Below are 18,602 nucleotides of genomic sequence, written 5' to 3'. Positions count from 1 at the left end.
AGGTGCACCCATGACCAGCTCGGAAACCAGATTGCAAAGGCTAAGAAGGTATTCGAAATGGTCGGTGATCTGTTTGTTAACTTGGCTTTCGAAGACCTTAGAAAGGCAGGATAGGATAGATATAGGTCTGTAGCAGTTTGGGTCTAGAGTGTCTCCCCCTTTGAAAAGGGGGATGACTGCGGCAGCTTTCCAATCTTTGGGGATCTCAGACGATACGAAAGAGAGGTTGAACAGCTAGTAAATAGGGGTTGCAACAATTTCGGCTGATCATTTTAGAAAGAGAGAGTTATGGCCTTTCTCTTGCATTTCAAAGATGATGGGAAAAAGAAAAAAAACGATTTTTTTCTTTGTATTATCTTCTACCATATCTAATGTGTTGTATTATCCTACAGTAATTTCACATTTCCAGAAACTTCAAAGTGTTTCCTTTCAAATGGTTTCAAGAATATGCATATCCTTGCTTCAGGTCCTGAGCTACAGGCAATTAGATTTGGGTATGTCGTTTTAGGCGATTTTTTTTTTTAATGGGTCAACTCATCAAGAGGTAAGGGATAAAACGAATGCCTGAATACACATTTACATAACTGATGTCAAGTTTGATGTGTTATGCAGCTGAACATAAATACAGAAGCAGTATGAAAACAAAACGACTTTATTTTATATATATCGTCCAACAACTGTGCATTACGAATGTTCAGATTTTGTTGAAGGTTCAAGACAAACTGTTCCATACTGTTATCGATGCCATACGTACTTTCACTGCACTGATGAGTCCCAGACTAGAGGAGGAGGCGTGTACTGTCACTGTTGAGAATCTGTTACATAAACCGCTCTGAAGCTGTGACTATCTGACAGGAGCTTCAATATTTGCACATAGAGATATCTACCAATAAGTCTAGAACTATTTTAATTCTAACTTCATAGATATAGAAATAGATAGATATAGATATATATAGAAAATATTCACCATCGGTCGAACATTTGTGGATTCTTCCTGACTATTGGAGCCATTGAACTTGATTGACAAAAGGTGGTAAAACGTTCACTGAACTAATGGCAATGTCATCTTGACCCTGGGAGTTCACATTCGTAAAGAATGAGACTAAAAACACAGTCGCTGCGCATCAACTGTTACTATCATGTTCCATATTGCAGACGTGTAATGATTGTTGTTTTGCACTGCTTCAACGCACACGTTTGATATTTGTTACTAGTTGTGTCGCAAAATTAACTATCCAATACTTTCCTAACATTGATCACATGTGTTCTGTTCTAAAGTGATAGAATATATATATATGTATTACTTTTCAGACGCACTCAGGCAGACTGTGGGACAAAGATCATTAAGCAGTGTTTCCGCAGGAAGGATTTTATGAGCGCAAAGATGGCGGCTTCATTGCTGAGGATAGTGCGACTTGGCTCTACCAAGGTAATGAAATGTCATGCACATAGCTAATCACATTATTATTTGAAGTTCTAACATGCTGTAGTTTTCGAATTAACTAATTGCAACGTCATTTTTCATTTGTGCAGAGACAACATGAATCGTGAGCGTGTTAGTATTTCAGCGACATGGCTACAGTGCGTTAGCTAATGGATAACATTGATTGAGAACATGGTCAACTTTATCTACTGTAGCTACTTTCATATCAAGTGCATAATTTGAGCCGTTCGAATAGAATATTTATGATCATTATTTTGAATTAGCAAAGTGTTCATAGCAAATATTTTACAGTGGTGTGAAAATACTTTTAAAGTATTACTTAAAGTAGTTTTTGGGGGTATCTGTACTTTACTATTTATATTTTTGACAACTTTTACTTCACTACGTTCCTAAAGGAAATATTGTACTTTTTACTCCATAAATTTAACCCTGACAACCCAAAGTACTCATTACATTTTGAATGCTTAGCAGAACAGGAAAAGTGTGGAATAAACCGCTTATCTAGAGAACACGTGGTAATCCCTACTGCCTATGTTCTGGCGGACTCACTAAACACAAATGCATCTTTTGTAAATGTGCCCCTGGCCATCCGTACATTTTTAAAACGAGACATTTACTGAGTCACATTCACTTTTACTTGAGTAACTATCTATACTTTTACTCAAGTATGACAATTGGGTACCTTTTCCACCACTGCTATTTTATTTAAGTTGATGACTGCCACCTACCTAGCTCTACAACTGTAGGTGACAGTCTTCCATCTCTCTACAGTTTTCAGCCATTAGATTCACCCACGACTGGCTCATGTCATCTACTATCCTAATGCTGTGTTTTAATGTTTAGAAACGTCAATAATCATCGCCTGTGATACGGCTTTTGAAAATATTGCTTTTTAATTTTCATCAGCGAGAATGAATCCTTCAAATAAAAAAGTGGCTTACTGTATCAGTTTTATACAGATCCATAAGTCCTTGGGCATAGCTGCGGGAAGAAGCACCCCCTGAAAAATCTGAATGTCATTTTCTTATTTATGTTATGAAACAACATTTATTTATTTTTGCTCTCACAAAAGTAGTGCACTGGGGCTTTACTAGTCTTGTAATAGTGGACTGATAAGCTGTCTGTAGCACGGACAGCTGCTATTGCATTGGTGTCTATGGGAGACCCAGCCCGTTAAGTAGACAGGCAGTTTACCATTGAAATATTTTTGTCAATTATGATCTTCAATTATCCACCATCTTTGCTCCCGAGTGGCGCACTGGTCTACGTCGGTGCAAGAGACGTCACTGCAGTCCCTGGTTAGAATCCAGGCTATATCACATCCGGCCGTGATTGGGAGTCCCATAGGGCGGCGCACAATTGGCCCAGCGTCGTCCGGGTTTGGCCAGTGTAGGCTATCATTATAAATAAGAATTTGTTCTTAACTGACTTGCCCAGTTAAATCAAATAAAGGTAAAATAAAAAATATATATATTTATACATTTGCTGTAGCCAAAGATGATCTATTATGTAGTTCAGTTGTGGCTTGTGAACTTTGCAGGTGTTACTGATTAATAAACAATGCCATGCTGGTGGGTGGTACCATTTAAAATGAAACGTAGGCTCAAGAATTTACACGTAATTTCGTAGGAAAAGACACGTCATTGGCATGAATTTGCACAAAGTGGCCAGTTAGGTTTTGTCACTTCGAGCCCAAATATACGCTGAGTGCACAAAACATTAGGAACACTTGCTCTTTCCATGACCGACTGAATCCAGGTGAAAGATATGATCCCTACTGGTGTGCGTTTAAACATTGGGAGCATTTTTTTTCTGATACAGATTATTTTGTGTTTCTGGCCTTTAAAATCAAAGCATACTATGCCTGCAACTCTATTCACTGCTTTTTAAATGGACAAATATTTTATTGGGCCAAATTTGATCAAATTCTGAAATTGCAATAATCGCAATTAACAACAGAAAATCATGCAATTCAGTATTTCATTCTTTTTCTTTTTTTTACAGCCCTAGTTGCAGTTATATTGTCACTAATCGGTGTGTACTTTGATCAGTGCGTGCAGGCGGAGAGGTGGAGCGCTCCTGCAGCTGCTGCCCTATGCACGAAAGCTGGTGGTCCCAAGAAGCCCAAGAAGAGCAGCTCAGGAAGTAAGTTTGGATCAGCATTTAATTTGACCAAAAATACCTCATACAAATATTTGTAGTTTATGATACTTTAGCAGATGTCAATTCTTGAACATAGTGAGGGTGCTCAAATTGTGCTACAAGTATCGTTAAATCAATAAAATTACTCATCATATCCAAATTATACTGACCATTTTCTTGTATATTTCTCAAAAGGGACATAAAGTAGTTGGCGCACAATGACAAACTGAGAAAGAGTTTGCTGTGGACTATCCACACATTTGATTTAGCTGTAATGCTAGGGTCCAGTTCTTTATTCATCAATTGATCAAGGAGGAAGAGAGACCCATTGCTGACCAGACTGATAAAACTCCCCAATGTGGCTCATCTCATTAAAGACCTTCACTAGAGATATGAACACCTCATTTTTCCCGGAAGATTTCTATTAGTACGGAGACTTTTTTTTGTGAAACATTTCCCATAACCAATCGACATCACTGCACTGCCAATCGAGATCTGCACTGAGATCACTGCACTGCCGATTGAGATCACTGCACTGCCAATCGAGATCACTGCACTGCAATTGAGATCACTGCACTGCCAATTGAGATCACTGCACTGCCAATTGAGATCACTGCACTCGAGATCACTGCACTGCCAATCGAGATCACTGCACTGCCAATCGAGATCACTGCACTGCCAATCGAGATCACTGAGATCACTCACTGATCACTGCCAATCGAGATCACTGCACTGCCAATCACTGCCAACTGCACTGCGAGATCACTGCACTGAGAGATCACTGCACTGCCAATTGAGATCACTGCACTGCCAATTGAGATCACTGCACTGCCAATCGAGATCACTGCACTGAGATCACTGCACTGCCAATCGAGATCACTGCACTGCCAATCGAGATCACTGCACTGCCAATCGAGATCACTGCACTGCCAATCGAGATCACTGCACTGCCAATCGAGATCACTGCACTGCCAATCGACATCACTGCGCTGCCAATTGAGATCACTGCACTGCCAATCGAGATCGCTGCACTGCCAGAAAAGGTTGTCCTCGAGAATACATTTCAAAAGCCTTTCAGATGCTGAAGATATTGTATACAGTCGTCTTACGTGCAAAAGTAATACACAGAAGTTAAGAAGATGTTTTGGAGAAGAACTGAAGATCTTTTAATATTTTTTTAAAAAGCTAACAAAAGTCAGATTACAGGTAAGACATGCTGAAGGGAAGCTCAAGCATCCTGGAGGCCTGTCTTTGCACCCAAAAGGCTGAGGAATCTACAATTCTGAATCTTCTAGAAGGATTTTGTTTTTGCAGGCTGCTTGGACCACAATTTGAGTATAAATGTCTCAGTTAATTCCACCATTTTGTTTTCTATACAAAGTGATGATGATAAACTGCAAATTAAGTTTGTTTTCCTTCCCCAGGTACCAAAATATAATGATGTAAATAATTTTTTTCCCCACAGCTTTCACTAATATAATCAGATATTTTTCTAACAATAGTATCCTCTTATAAGTGGAATTTTTCTTGTACTCTATAACATGAATTGTCAATGAAAGATAGTTTTGGGAAGTTGGTTTTGGCACATGCGCACTTAATTATGAAACTATACTGTGATTAAAATATCATGTTTTTATTATGTTCCTCAATTAATAGTACATTTACACTTTTTGTGCCCCTTCTTGAAATTTGGCACTTTGTGCCCTTTTTAGTCCAGGCACCATATGTGTCTTGCAAAGGGATATTCTTGAATACTGTCTGGGTGTAGCCATGTTGCGCTGGGTAAGTTTTGTCCACATTTAATGCAAAGTGGGGGCATGTTGGTTTAAATTCCTTTTAGGCTAATTAGAGTATGAATAGAAATGAATAAATCTTGTTTGTTTCCCCCCCCCCTCTCCTCCGTCCTAGAAAAGTCCCAGGGCAAAACATATTTTGATTTAGAGAAGCTTGTACCACACAGAAAATATGTGGAGTTTCCAAAGAAAGAAATGACACCAGCTGCTGCAGTAGAACTTGTCGCCGCCCCAAAGCCTGTTGAAGCCGCTGCCGCAGAGCCAATTGTTGCCGCGGCTGAAGCTGTTCCAGCCCCCGCTGCGGTTGAAGCCACCCCCATCGTCGACACAGTCGCCCCCGCAACTGAAGCCATTGTTGAATCCGCCGCTCTTGTAGCCAAAGCCACCCCCGTTGTTGAAGCCGCTGCATCAGTAGCTGAAGCCGCTCCTGTTGCAGCCGAAGGGGCTCCCATCTTTGAAGCTTTGTCAGTGGCCGACACTCCTGTTGAAGCCATCCCAGAAGCTGCTGCCCCTGCAGAAGCGGTTGCTGAAGCTGCCCCAGTTGAAGCTGCCCCAGTTGAAGCCATAGTAGAAGTTTTGGTTGAATCTGCCACCATTGAAGGTGCGGCTGAAGCCCTCGTGGAAGTTGTAGCAGAGGTTGTGACTGTAGCTGCCCCCATTGAAGCTGCGGCTGAAGCCCTTGTTGAAGCTGTAGCAGAGGTTGTGACTGTAGCTGCCCCCATTGAAGCTGCGGCTGAAGCCCTCATTGAAGCTGTAGTAGAGGTTGTAGCTGAAGCGGCCCAAGTTGAATCTGCAGCAGAGGAGCTGATTGCAGAGCCCCCGGCTGAGGCAGAACGGATTGAGGCGCCTGAGGGTATACACCCCCCCCCTTCTCTCCTCTCTGTGGATCCTACTGTTTACCAACAGTCATATTTTCATGTGATGCTACAACTCTAAGGATATCTTTAAAGATACCCAATATTACAGAAGCGCTTTTCGTTCTTGCTTTGGTTTGTCTTTTCCAGTGGGCTAATTTACCACACTATCTGCTATTTATCCCTCAAACTACCACATTTCTTCTACATTGTTGCAGCCGTGTAGACCCAAGCCACACATCTGTTCCCCCAAACCTGTTCCTTCTGGGATTCTATGCATTAACTTGTAACCATGCAGCTTTGCCCATCCGACACCCGATGAATGTCTCCTCTGCATTCTTCAGCACGGCTTCATCATTTACTCTCTGGTTCAGCTGTGACGGTCTGCACTGATCTGCTCTGATCTGCACCGATCTGCGCCGATCTGCTCCGATCTGCTCCGATCTGCGCCGATCTGCGCCGATCTGCTTGATTTAATATCTTTATTTTGCCATGTTTTTCCAGCATTCACTCGTTCTTACCTGCACTCTTTCTGCTGCTAGTTTGTTTCTCGACATCTCTGTTTTTCCTTCCGTCACTCGATCATCTGTTCTTATTTCATAACCTTCTCTGTTCCCTTCACTGAATATTGTTAAACGAAACATGATCCTCAACACCCTGAATTTTTTTACTTTTTTGTTTTCATAATTTCAACTATTGTTTTGTTACATTATATTTTGGTACGGTTAATGCTAATGTTACTGTATACTGTCAAAGGTAATGTTAAGGTCATATTAACCAGCGTTTTGGCTCGTCTGTCTCTGGGCAGCTACTGAGTGATAACGTGAAATGGGGTCAGATATTCTGATTCTATGTTTCCTATTCTTCCCTCCTCTCTCAGCTTCTCTCTCACACTTTGTTTTCCCTGAGTCGCATGATATCAGTAATCTGTAATTGATCCCCTCACTTTTGTATTTGTTTGGCGCTGTGTAACATATGACTTTGGAAATGTCAACTTTCCTTCCCCTTGGTAGTCAACGCACAAGAGTTTGCACCTTGGTTGCTGGGTTTGGAATCAAACACGAGTGGGGAAAGAAGTTGCTACATTTCACTGTTAAATGTACATGAGTTGGTTATACACAGGGAGTTTGAATTGGACATCTCAAATACAGAACCCTGTGTCTGCCAAGTGATGTTATGAACTACACAGATGTGACGCATAGCATTCCCCCATCACAGCAACTTATAACCTGTTACCTGACCTTTCTAACTTAATCTTTCCTCTCTTACCCCTGTTTCATGCCAGTCAGAGTCTACCACTTCTAAGTGCTGTTTTTGTGCATGAGGGTATTGGAAGTGATGAGTTTTGTCATGTGGTACAAGCCAAAAGGGGCGTAGCCCGGCTTGCCGTCTCCGTTCAGCTGTTGCATTCCACTCCTGTCATTTGCCAAAGAGGCTAGCATTTCAATCTTCAAATATGAATTACTGTCATTAAAGAGCTCGAGGAGATCATAGGATTTGATCTTGATTCGATAACCCTCACAGCTATCATCCAATCACAATGTTTATGCAAATTAGACTGATAGGAAAACGATTGGTGACAGTTTTGTTTCTTTCCTCTCATTAATGGGACGCAACAGAAGCAAACGTAGCTCGATTGAATCTTGTAGGCTAATCATTTCTGTATCATTATTTATTTCATTACAAAGTCCTATCTACACACTTAAAATGTGTAATTCTATGTTGTGCCAAATTTGCACGCACTCCATGCTACACAACTTTATTATGGGAAATATCAATTTGGTTTCAGACTACCAATCAGGAACTGTGCTGAAAATCTGGCTGCATTTTGAACATTCTGTTGGTGAAAGGCCAGTCTCTTTGGCAAATGACAGGAGTGGAATGTCAGCTGAACAGACTGGTACCCAGACTAAAAGGGGGAATTGCTTTAAATGAATATAAAATAATTGTGTTTTTCCTTCATTGGACTCAGTTCAACTGGACCCAATCCAGAAGCTCTTCCTGGATTCGATCCGCGAGTACTCCTCAAAGAGCGTGTAAGTTACACAAATGTTTTTGGCTAGCTTTTTTTGTCTTGCTCACAATCATCCCCCCTTTGTCATCAAGTGGACATTTTCAACCATATTTTCGTCTCTCAGGGCCAGTGGCGGTTTGGTAGATGCAGGCCCTGCATACGAGAAGAACTTGGCAGAGGAGCTGACTAAACTCCAGCGGTTTTATGGTGGTGGAGACATCACAGCTTTCCCAGAGTTCAAGTTCACAGGTTAGTAGTTTTATAAAAGTGGCCATGAGCCTTTTTGAAATGCTTTATTAGGTTCTTCTAGGACCAAGAATATAATGCATTAATATTCTCATTGCACACCATTTTTCTCTGTCTCTGTCCAGAGCCCAAGCTGGAGGAAGTGGCCCCCAAGTAAACCTCACCAGTTCACTTTTCTACAGCTTTTTCCTGTCCATTTGTTCTATGAATATTGGACGTCTAAAGATAACTGTATCAAGTTGATGATAAAATCCTTTTAATTTTCTATGTGGTGGGGGGATAGAGAAGTTTCTATTTCTATATAAATTCTCTGACTTAGTCTGTATTAGATGCACATGTTGGAGGTCAAGCGTAGGCTAAGCTTTGAGCTGTGAAATATATATGCATTTGCATAGGATGATCCATGAATGTTGGATGGGGGTGGGTAAACTGATCCATATTCTACTTTTGTTGCAGTCTTTCATTCCAAGTTGATCAATGTCATCCAAGTCATCATTGTAAATCGCATGCAATGTTAAAGTAAAGACTACCCATGTTTGTATTGTATAACTGCACATAAGTTACTGAATGCAGATTTGCCTTGAAACCGCAGTTACAGAAAAATTGTGTTCACATACAGTTGAAGTCAGAAGTTTACATACACCTTAGCCAAATACATACTCAGTTTTTCACAATTTCTGTCATTTAATCCTAGTACAAAATTCCCTGTCTTTGGTCAGTTAGGACCACCACTTTATTTTAAGAATGTGAAATCTCAGAATAATAGGAGAGAGTGATTTATTTCAGCTTTTGTTTCTTTCATCACATTCCCAGTGGGTCAGAAGTTCACACACTCAATTAGTAATTGGTAGCATTGCCTTAAAACGTGTCGGGTAGCCTTCCCACAATACGTTGGTTGAATTTTGACCCATTCCTCCTGACAAAGCTGGTGTAACAGTCCGGTTTGTAGGCCTCCTTGCTCGTGCACGCCTTTTCAGTTCTGCCCACAAAATTTGTGAGGAGGAGGGTTTATCCTCCAGGTCTTTAACTGTTTTCCAGAACTTCTTGGGGTTAGACCCACAGAGAGAGACCTGCTCCTTAAAGTAACTAATTTTGACCTTCCGGATAGCCTGAGTGCACTTATTTCTCATTTGCCTGAACGATAGCCAGTCTGCCTGAGTGCACTTATTTCTCATTTGCCTGAACGATAGCCAGTCAGCCTGAGGATGCGTGTGCCGAGCCTTTCGCCAAATGGAATTCTTGAGGTGGAGTAACTGCCAGATCACGGTGGAACCAGGGGCTGAACCGGTTTTTCATTTTCTATATGAGGGAGTGTTTCTTAACAATACCACTGAAAATATTTTTTTTAAAGAAGGTCCAAGCATCTTTGACAGAGGGGATCAAGCTGATTCTATACCAATTTACAGAGGCCAGGTCATGAAGGAAGTCTTGCTAATTAAAAGTTTTGTAGCAAGCGTTTAAGACAAATCAGGACAGGTCAATTCACTGAGCAGCCATTACGAACACATAGATACAGGTACAGTATATACATATGAGATGAGTAATGTAAGATATGTTAACATCAAAGTGGCATTGTTTAAAGTGACTAGTGATCCATTTATTAAAGTGACCAGTGATATGAGTCTATGTAGGCAGCAGCCTCTCTGAGTTAGTGATGGCTGTTTAGCAGTCTGATGGCCTTGATATAGAAGCTGTTTTTCAGTCTCTCAATACTTATTTTCCACCATAATTTGCAAATAAATTCATAAAAAATCCTACAATGTGATTTTCTGGATTTTTTTCCCTCATTTTGTCTGTCATAGTTGAAGTGTACCTATGATGAAAATTACAGGCCTCATCTTTTTAAGTGGGAGAACTTGCACAATTGGTGGCTGACTAAATACTTTTTTGCCCCACTGTATGTGTTTATTAAAATATTGATTCAAATGACTAGCTGGTAAGGGTATTGCTGCTGGTGATTCTCTGATCCACCTCTACACAGAAAACACCATTATGTAAACTTCTGGCCCTTCTTTGGACACTGTTAACTAACCTCCAGACGAGCTTCAATGCCATACAACTCTCCTTCCGTGGCCTCCAACTGCTCTTAAATATAAGTAAAACTAAATGCAGCAACCGATTGCTGCCCACACCTGCCTGCCCGTCCAGCATCACTACTCTGGACAGTTCTGACTTAGAATATGTGGACAATTACAAATACCTAGGTGTCTGGTTAGACTGAACTTTCCTTCCAGACTCACATTAAGCATCTCCAATCCAAGATTAAATCTAGAATCGGCTTCCTATTCCTTAAAGCATCCTTCACTTATGCTGCTAAACACCCACGTAAAACTGACCATCCTACTGATCCTTGACTTCGGCGATGTCATTTACAAAATAGCCTGAAACACTCTACTCAGCAAATTGGATGCTGTCTATCACAGTGCCATCCGTTTTGTCACCAAAGCCCCATAAACTACCCACCACTGCGACCTGTATGCTCTCGTTGGCTGGCCCTCGCTTCATATTCGTCGCCAAACCCACTGGCTCCCGGTCATCTACAAGTCTCTGCAAGGTAAAGCCCCACCTTATCTCAGCTCACTGGTCACCATAGCAGCACCCACCCATAGCATGCACTCCAGCAGGTATATTTCACTGGTCACCCCCAAAGCCAATTCCTCCTTTGGCTGCCTGCCTATCCTTCCAGTTCTGTGCTGCCAATGACTGGAACGAATTGCAAAAATCACTGAAGCTGGAGACTCATATCTCCCTCACTAACTTAAGCATCAGCTTTCAGAGCAGCTCACAGATCATTGCACCTGTACATAGCCCATCTGTAAATAGCCCATCCAACTACCTCATCCCCATATTGTTATTTATTTTTTTGCTCCTTTGCACCCCAGTATCTCTACTTGCACATTCATCTTCTGCATATCTATTACTCCAGTGTTTGATTGCTAATTTGTAATTACTTGGCCACTACGGCCTATTTATTGCCTTACCTCCCTAATCTTACTTCATATGCCCACACTGTATATATATATTTTTTTCTATTGTTATTGACTGTACGTTTGTTTATTCCATGTGTAACTCTGTGTTGTTGTTTGTGTCGCACTGCTTTGCTTTATCTTGGCCAGGTCGCAGTTGTAAATGAGAACGTGTTCTTAACTGGCCTACCTGGTTTAATAAAGGTGAAGTAAACAATTAAAAAGGATATCAGAATTCTAAATGGTTAACTACCTTTCTATTATGAGAATTAACATATGGAGTATATACTTTTTACTATGGCACAAATTAAACAATTGTTAAAATCCACTGAAGTGGTAAATTCTATTTTTAGCACCCTTTCAAAGAGGAACTAATTTCGTTCCCAGACACTTCCGTCCAAATGTGCGTGCCTGGGGAGGAGCTTACAGAGCAATATAATTGTTGTGTTTCCCCACGGAAAATAAAAAACGGAGCACCAAAATGGCGACCTCCTTACTTCGGCTAGGACGACTGGGGTCTCTCAAGGTACTATTCGTTGTTTATTGTCTAAACATGTTTTTCTTCAGTTGTCATTTCGTTTAATTTACAAACAACCTTTTCGTTAGTACAGTAATCAACGTATCGTAACCGTTTTCTTTTAACATTAGCTAGCGTCCTTCTGTCCTGTTGACCGGAGGATCAGGACTGCTAGCTGTATTTACCATCTTCTACATCTCATTTTTTGAGACTATGCTTCATCGTGCTCATTAATAAGATTTAAGCTAGATATTTAGGTTACCTTGTTATTGAATAATGTTAAGTCAAAATGAGCTTCTCTTGGTCTCATTGTTAAGCTTGAAACGTTTGGTAGACAATTCCAGAAGGAGCTGGCAAGTGGGCATAAACAGACTGGAACGCCAGGCTAGGCTAATGAATGCTGAATTTACAACACAAAACAATGGTATGCATTTCTTTCTGTTTAGGTTCTCCAGAAAGAGAGCTGGGGCCTTTTGAGGAGCTCCTCTGCCGCGGCATTCTGCACCAAGGCTGGGGAGCCAAAGAAAGCTGTTAAGGCAACGGCTACAATTAAGAGTGCGGCTATTTTATTTTTTAATTCACTTACGTTAATATGTTCTATTCTAGGTCCTTTTTATTCTCCCCTAGGTAACAAGCACGCAATTTCTCTCTCAGGTATAGCCCACACTTGGAGTATCTCCCTGATGTGCCAATACAACCACATCCCGGAATCTTACAGATAAACAAACCATGACCATTTCCTAAAGCCAATTCTACTTCTCTTTTTAAACATTTGCTTGATTGCACTGCAACCGGGATTAAGGATGCATTAATCTGGTTAACAAACAGTCACTTTTTTTCCCAAACAGTAAAATGATGTGACCAACAGAAAATACTATAAGATATCTCTATATAATGACCAGATTCTTATTTCGCCGCCCTAACAATAGTAGTCGTCCCGAGGCTGGAAGGCAGGTGACACAGAAACACATTGGGCTTGTTTTGGGCTAGAGTTAAAGATCTCGCTTCGTCTCTTCTCTGATACTATGCATGCATACATACAAGGACCAGACATTTTTCATTAAGAGCTTAATTGGAAACATGCAACAATAGCAAGCCTGTCGTCTAACAGTCAAAAAGCTATAGTCTAGTATTGAACATGCAGCTCCTGTAATGAAGCAGCTAATGAAAAGTAATTTTCAAACATTTGCCAAAATGCAATTTGCTGGAAAACACCATTCTAAACCTAATGTTAGTAGTTGTGACAGATTAATTTATCTGTTAGAAACTTAGAGGGAGAATCTACAACAATTAGGATGGGTTGTTAATATGATTAGGATTGTGCCTTCGGCTTCTGGACAACGGAAGAAAGTGCATATGAACCAGATCAGGAGAGAAATGCTGGTTAATGGCATCAGGAAGTCTTTATAAAATAGTTTCTATGGATGGATTTTTCTCAGGGCTTCTTTTCCAAGGTAAGACGACTCATTATTTGAAGTAAAGCTTTCAGACAGTTCCTGCCTCAAGCTCACATTGCAAAGTGGTGGGTGATATGCAGATAGCATGCCTATCGTTGACTATAGTCTATGCACTCTAATGGCAAATGGGAGGTGCGCTTTAGTTATGAGTTGAGATTGACAAATTCAAATAGTGCCTTTTAATCGTGTCCATCAAAGTTAACACGCGGTTGCATTTTGAAATTTTATTTGTTGTGCAATGATTGGGCTTTCAAAAGCATGTTTCACTCCAGTGAGGCGCTACTCTGGCGCTGTCTGACAGGTGGTAGGCTATTATGCTCCTCAAACTAAATAAATAAGATGTGTGACGAATGAAAATACATGCGGAACCAATTTCATCCCACAAGATTATGGAAATTAACCTATAGGCTCGCCGATTTAACTGTTAACATCCCTAAAATCCCTAACAGGGATGTATCATAAGAATCTAGAGAATGTAATTTTACAATGGTTAAACTAGTTCCACAGTAGCTTTGGAGTCAGGAGTTTTCTGTGGTGTTTGGCATAGGTGGTTTTATTTGGAGACGAGCCTCCTGGTTGTGAGGAACATACTGATTAGGCTATATACTCTTACATTTTTTTTGTGTAACTTATTCCATTTACCATTTCTTAATCCCTAGAGGCCTCAGAAGAGGGGGCTGCACTACAAGCCTACAACACCACGGTTGCCTTCCCCGTTAAGCTTTCAGCCTCAGGACTTTCCCCAGCACAGGCTCTAGGTGAAATTGAATCAGTGGCTAGCCCCGTCACTGCTGAAACAATAGTAGCCGCAGCTGCAGAACCAGCTACCTTTTCCACTTCTGCAAGCCATGCTGACGCTAGGCCTGCTGAAACTGTTGTGGCTGAAGAAACTGCTAGTCCTGCTGTAGATGTGGCCGCTCCAGTCATAGAGGTGGCTAAGTCTGCCCCTGCTTCTGAGAGTGTTGCAGAGATCACATCCCTTGTCACAGAGGAGGCCGCAGCATCAGAGACACCAGTAGTAGAATCCACTACACCAGCTGCCAAGGCCGCAGTAGTCGCTGACGCTGTTGCAGAAGCTGCTCCAGTTGCTGAGGCTGTTGCCAGTGATGCCGCCCCAGTTGAAGCAGTCGTGGCAGAGGCTCCTTCAGTTGCGGAGGCTGTCGCCGAACCTGCTCCAGTCGCTGACATTGCTGATCCCATCGTCGATTCTGCTCAACCTGTAATTGACGCCGCCACCAAAGTCACGGATGCTGCTCCCCCAGTTGCTGAGCCTGTCGTTGCTACCAGTGATGAAGCTCCCGTGCCAGAAGACATTCCAGTTTCTGCCGATCCACCTTTAGTTGATGCTGCACCCTCCACTGAACCTGGAGCCCCAGCCGTTGAATCCTCATCCAGTGATTCTGACTCCGACTCCTCCGACTCTGACACCGACTCTGATGATGAGATGTCCGAAGTGAAATCCAAGGCAAAACCAGAAATCCAAGCAGAAAAAAAGAAAGACGCAGAAAAGGAAGCAGTGGCTTTGGCCAGCGACTCTGAGGTGGCAGTGACGTCTGATGCCATCCTTGTGGCCACTGCTGAAGCTGTGCAAGAAGCTACACCTGTGCCGACTCTGAACGCAGTTCCTGAAACTGTCAAGGAAGCAGCACCAGAAGTTGTAGCCGAGGCAGCACCAGAAGTTGTAGCCGAAGCAGCACCAGAAGTTGTAGCCGAAGCAGCACCAGAAGTTGTAGCCGAAGCAGCACCAGAAGTTGTAGCCGAAGCAGCACCAGAAGTTGTAGCCGAAGCAGCACCAGAAGTTGTAGCCGAAGCAGCACCAGAAGTTGTAGCCGAAGCAGCACCAGAAGTTGTAGCCGAAGCAGCACCAGAAGTTGTAGCCGAAGCAGCACCAGAAGTCACCAAAGAAGTTCAAGCGGCCGCTCCAGAAATTGCAAGTGCTGAGCTGGTTGACCCCACCTCTGTCCTGGAAGCCGACCCAGCGAAAGCTACCCTGGAGGTTGGCCCTGAAACTGCCCCTGCTACAAGTTTTGAGGAGCTAGTAGACTCTGCCCCTGAGATCGCTAGTGTACCCAAAGAGATTTTTGCAGAAGCTGCTCCAGAGGTTGAAGTGACGCCTCCAGAAGTCACCGCTGCACCAAAAGTCACTCCAAAAGTTGTACCGAAAGCGGCAGAAGAAGCATCTGAAGCTGCCCCTGTAGAAATTGCTGCTGAAAAACCTGTTGAACCTACGGCGGAAGATGCACCGGCCGTTGCTAAAGCTGCCCCAGTTGAAGCCGCAGCAGAGGTGCTGGTAGACATCGCCCCTGTAGTGGCTGGAGCCGCAGGAGAGGAGCTGATAGACAACGCCCCTGTAATGGCTGGAGCCGCAGGAGAGGAGCTGATTGCAGAGGCCCTGGCTGAGGCAGAACCGAATGAGACCTCAGAGGGTATACACAACACCTCGTCTAAATCCTACTCTTTCTCTCCTCTGTGGACTTTTCCAACCACAGATGGCCATATTTCTTTAAAATGTCCTTCATAACACATAGGGTTAAATGTTAATATGTTGTAAATCACGAGTGGTTTGGCTTTAGCTGTAGCTTCTACATTTTTCTTTTGCCATTTAATTGATTTTAGCTATCTGTATTGCCATTCATAATGTGTAAGGGCGTTTTCTTAAGTGAAAGTATACTCCTCATTTCACACAACGTGATACTTTAGCTACTTCAGCCAAGTGTGAGACGCATGTTTGAATGGTATGCTTTTCACCTTAGCCCTGCCTGCTTGTCTTGCAATTTAACTCTTGTTATATACTGAGGGTTCCCAGTTGGGACTTTAGGTCTGTATTTGCATAATTTTATTTACAAAAGCTTTGCCTTTTTAATACCTTGCCTGCACTTTGCCTCGAGAGGTTCATACTGTGAATGTTTTGGAGGACACTGCGATGCATGGTATTTGACTGGCTCATGTTGGAATCTTCACACAAACAAAACCTAAACTAATCCTGCTCTGTTTCCTCCCCTCACTCTTATGACTCGTTGATCTCCCAGGTGGGGCGCTCCAGCTCTCTTTCCATATGTCTCACCTTCCTTCCCTTCTTTCTTTAGCCATCTCTACTCCCAGGGTGTTTTGGTTTTATTTACTGTATTTGGTATATATTATTCTCATGTCCATTGACACATATGTATTTGGATTCTGGGTTGTATGCTATGGTGTACATGCTAAATGCTAAGGTGTACTGTACATGCTAATGCTAAGGTGTACTGTACATGCTAAGGCGTACTGTACATGCTAAATGCTAAGGTGTACTGTACATGCTAATGCTAAGGTGTACTGTACATGCTAATGCTAAGGTGTACTGTACATGCTAATGCTAAGGTGTACTGTACATGCTAATGCTAAGGTGTACTGTACATGCTAATGCTAAGGTGTACTGTACATGCTAATGCTAAGGTGTACTGTACATGCTAATGCTAAGGTGTACTGTACATGCTAAGGCGTACTGTACATGCTAATGGTAACGTTACAGTGAACCAGCCTCCCACCCCCTTGACTCCAGCTTGAAGAACTGAAGCTGGGAGTGATCACTCATTGGTCTCCTTTCACTTCTTTCTCCCACTTTCTCTCTCTTTCTCTGGACTTGTGTGGATATGCATGCTGTCAATTAATGAAAATGTCTGTATATGCACATGAGGTGGAAGGTGTAATTTTGCGTATGACCGTCACCTAACTTATTTCAGTGTGATTGGATTTGGACCTGTTAACCCTTTTTATTTTTTTATTTTAAGCCTGCCGTTTCAAATAGGCGAGTTGCCCCCAACAAGTCAGCTTACAATATTGCAGTAGTATTTGAGTAATGGTCTGGGTATTGTCCAATTTTGGTATTTTTAACCAAAAAAAACATGACAACTTGTGTATAAAACCTTATTTGATATGGTCAAGAATAATCCTACTTCAAGGGTAATACATTTATTTTTTACATGCTGCCCAATTGACAATGTCTCATTCATGCTTCGGCCAAAGTTATATTTGTATGCCAGTTTAGTTTTCTAATTGGCTGTTAGTGCCCTTTTGCTATCCTCATTCTCCCCTTCCTTCCCAGAAGGTTGTCCTGTAGACAATGGATGCTAAGGCCATTCACATCAGCCTATCTCCAGGCTCTATAGGTGGGGATACATCCTTAACACTGTAGAAAATGCCCCACCATAAATTACTTTTGTCAAATGGGTGACTATTTAAATGTGCACTTTAAAAAATTTAAAAAAATAAGACATTTTTAAGATAAGTAAATGTTGTGTCATGTATGGGCATCACTTTTTGTGGCTAGTGATTTATACTTTTAAAACATATTTTCTATTCCTTATGAGAATGGTTTTCTGCTATAAAAAAAAAAAGACAGTTGCCGGGGCTCCGAATAACACTAAAACCAAATGCAACTCACCAATTCGCAAACCGCCTATTTCTACCTTTGGGTTCTGGTTTATTTAGCCGAACTCCAGGTCAGTCAGGGTACCCTTATGCCTGTGCTGTGTCTTATACCCGTCTCTGTGTTCTACCCCCTTCAGCTGCACCTCCAGAGTCAGCCCCCGAGCCATTCGACAACAGCACTTATAAGAACCTCCAGCACCACAACTACAACCACTACACCTTCGCAGACCTGGACCTGGAGATGGCCAAGTACCGTCTGCCCCAGCCCTCCTCCGGTAGACCCTCCCCCAGGCACTGAGACCGCCTGGAATCCAGGCCCCATGTCCCCAGACAGCATGTCTCTGATCCCGCTGACCACCCCATGTCTTTTTTTTTTTTTTTTTTTAGAAGAATAATGATTTTTGCCTTGTACTTTATGGTCCCTAAGATGTGCTTGTAATTCTGTTAAAATAAATCTATTATAAACTACATAAAATGGATCTGAGGCGTTGAGATATTTTGTATTGTTAAATATTTCCCCCTTATTATAAAAACGAGAGAAAAACCTCTAACATTGGTTCTTTGCCGGCTTCTGCGTCGGGGTCATTTGAATAGTGCTGTATATGCAAATATTTTTAATCTACGTTCTATTTTAACGACTCCCGATTTGACTCTCTCTGATCGTTCAGTACACATCCCGTTGACCTAATTATCACAGCAGTACAATCACAACACTGCACATCTGAGAATGGATCATCTTTGTCTGTAATAATACATTACCCA

The 18,602-nt window shown here is 42.0% G+C and overlaps 2 protein-coding genes across 6 annotated transcripts; both read left to right on the top strand.

The window, feature by feature from the left end:
* The first annotated feature begins 801 nt into the window (after positions 1-801).
* On the top strand, positions 802-9,047 carry LOC112243239 (calphotin). Of its 2 annotated transcripts, none has more exons than XM_024411081.2 (7): positions 802-1,030; positions 1,312-1,429; positions 3,496-3,589; positions 5,495-6,232; positions 8,206-8,269; positions 8,372-8,496; positions 8,619-9,047. In XM_024411081.2, the coding sequence occupies exons 2-7, from the start codon at positions 1,373-1,375 to the stop codon at positions 8,648-8,650; spliced, it is 1,110 nt and encodes a 369-aa protein (XP_024266849.1). In that variant the 5' UTR covers positions 802-1,030; positions 1,312-1,372; the 3' UTR covers positions 8,651-9,047. The 2 variants fall into 2 exon arrangements, with proteins under 2 accessions (XP_024266849.1, XP_024266842.1); XM_024411074.2 differs by lacking the exon at positions 802-1,030 and adding an exon at positions 1,087-1,159.
* A 2,805-nt stretch (positions 9,048-11,852) lies between these two features.
* LOC112243114 (calphotin) lies at positions 11,853-18,319 on the top strand. Of its 4 annotated transcripts, none has more exons than XM_024410960.2 (5): positions 11,853-11,985; positions 12,423-12,531; positions 14,093-15,112; positions 15,161-15,859; positions 17,978-18,319. In XM_024410960.2, exons 1-5 carry the CDS (start codon positions 11,941-11,943, stop codon positions 18,136-18,138), a joined length of 2,034 nt encoding a protein of 677 aa, XP_024266728.2. In that variant the 5' UTR covers positions 11,853-11,940; the 3' UTR covers positions 18,139-18,319. The 4 variants fall into 4 exon arrangements, with proteins under 4 accessions (XP_024266728.2, XP_024266737.2, XP_024266732.2 ...); XM_024410969.2 differs by adding an exon at positions 17,518-17,578 and having other exon boundaries at positions 14,093-15,859; positions 17,978-18,112; XM_024410964.2 differs by adding an exon at positions 17,515-17,578 and having other exon boundaries at positions 14,093-15,859; positions 17,978-18,112.
* Positions 18,320-18,602: the final 283 nt, after the last annotated feature.

Source organism: Oncorhynchus tshawytscha, linkage group LG03 (assembly GCF_018296145.1).
Source record: "Oncorhynchus tshawytscha isolate Ot180627B linkage group LG03, Otsh_v2.0, whole genome shotgun sequence".
Lineage (NCBI taxonomy): Eukaryota > Metazoa > Chordata > Actinopteri > Salmoniformes > Salmonidae > Oncorhynchus > Oncorhynchus tshawytscha.
The sequence above is the reverse complement of the archived record's forward strand: the minus strand, read 5'-3'. Positions and strand labels throughout refer to the sequence as shown.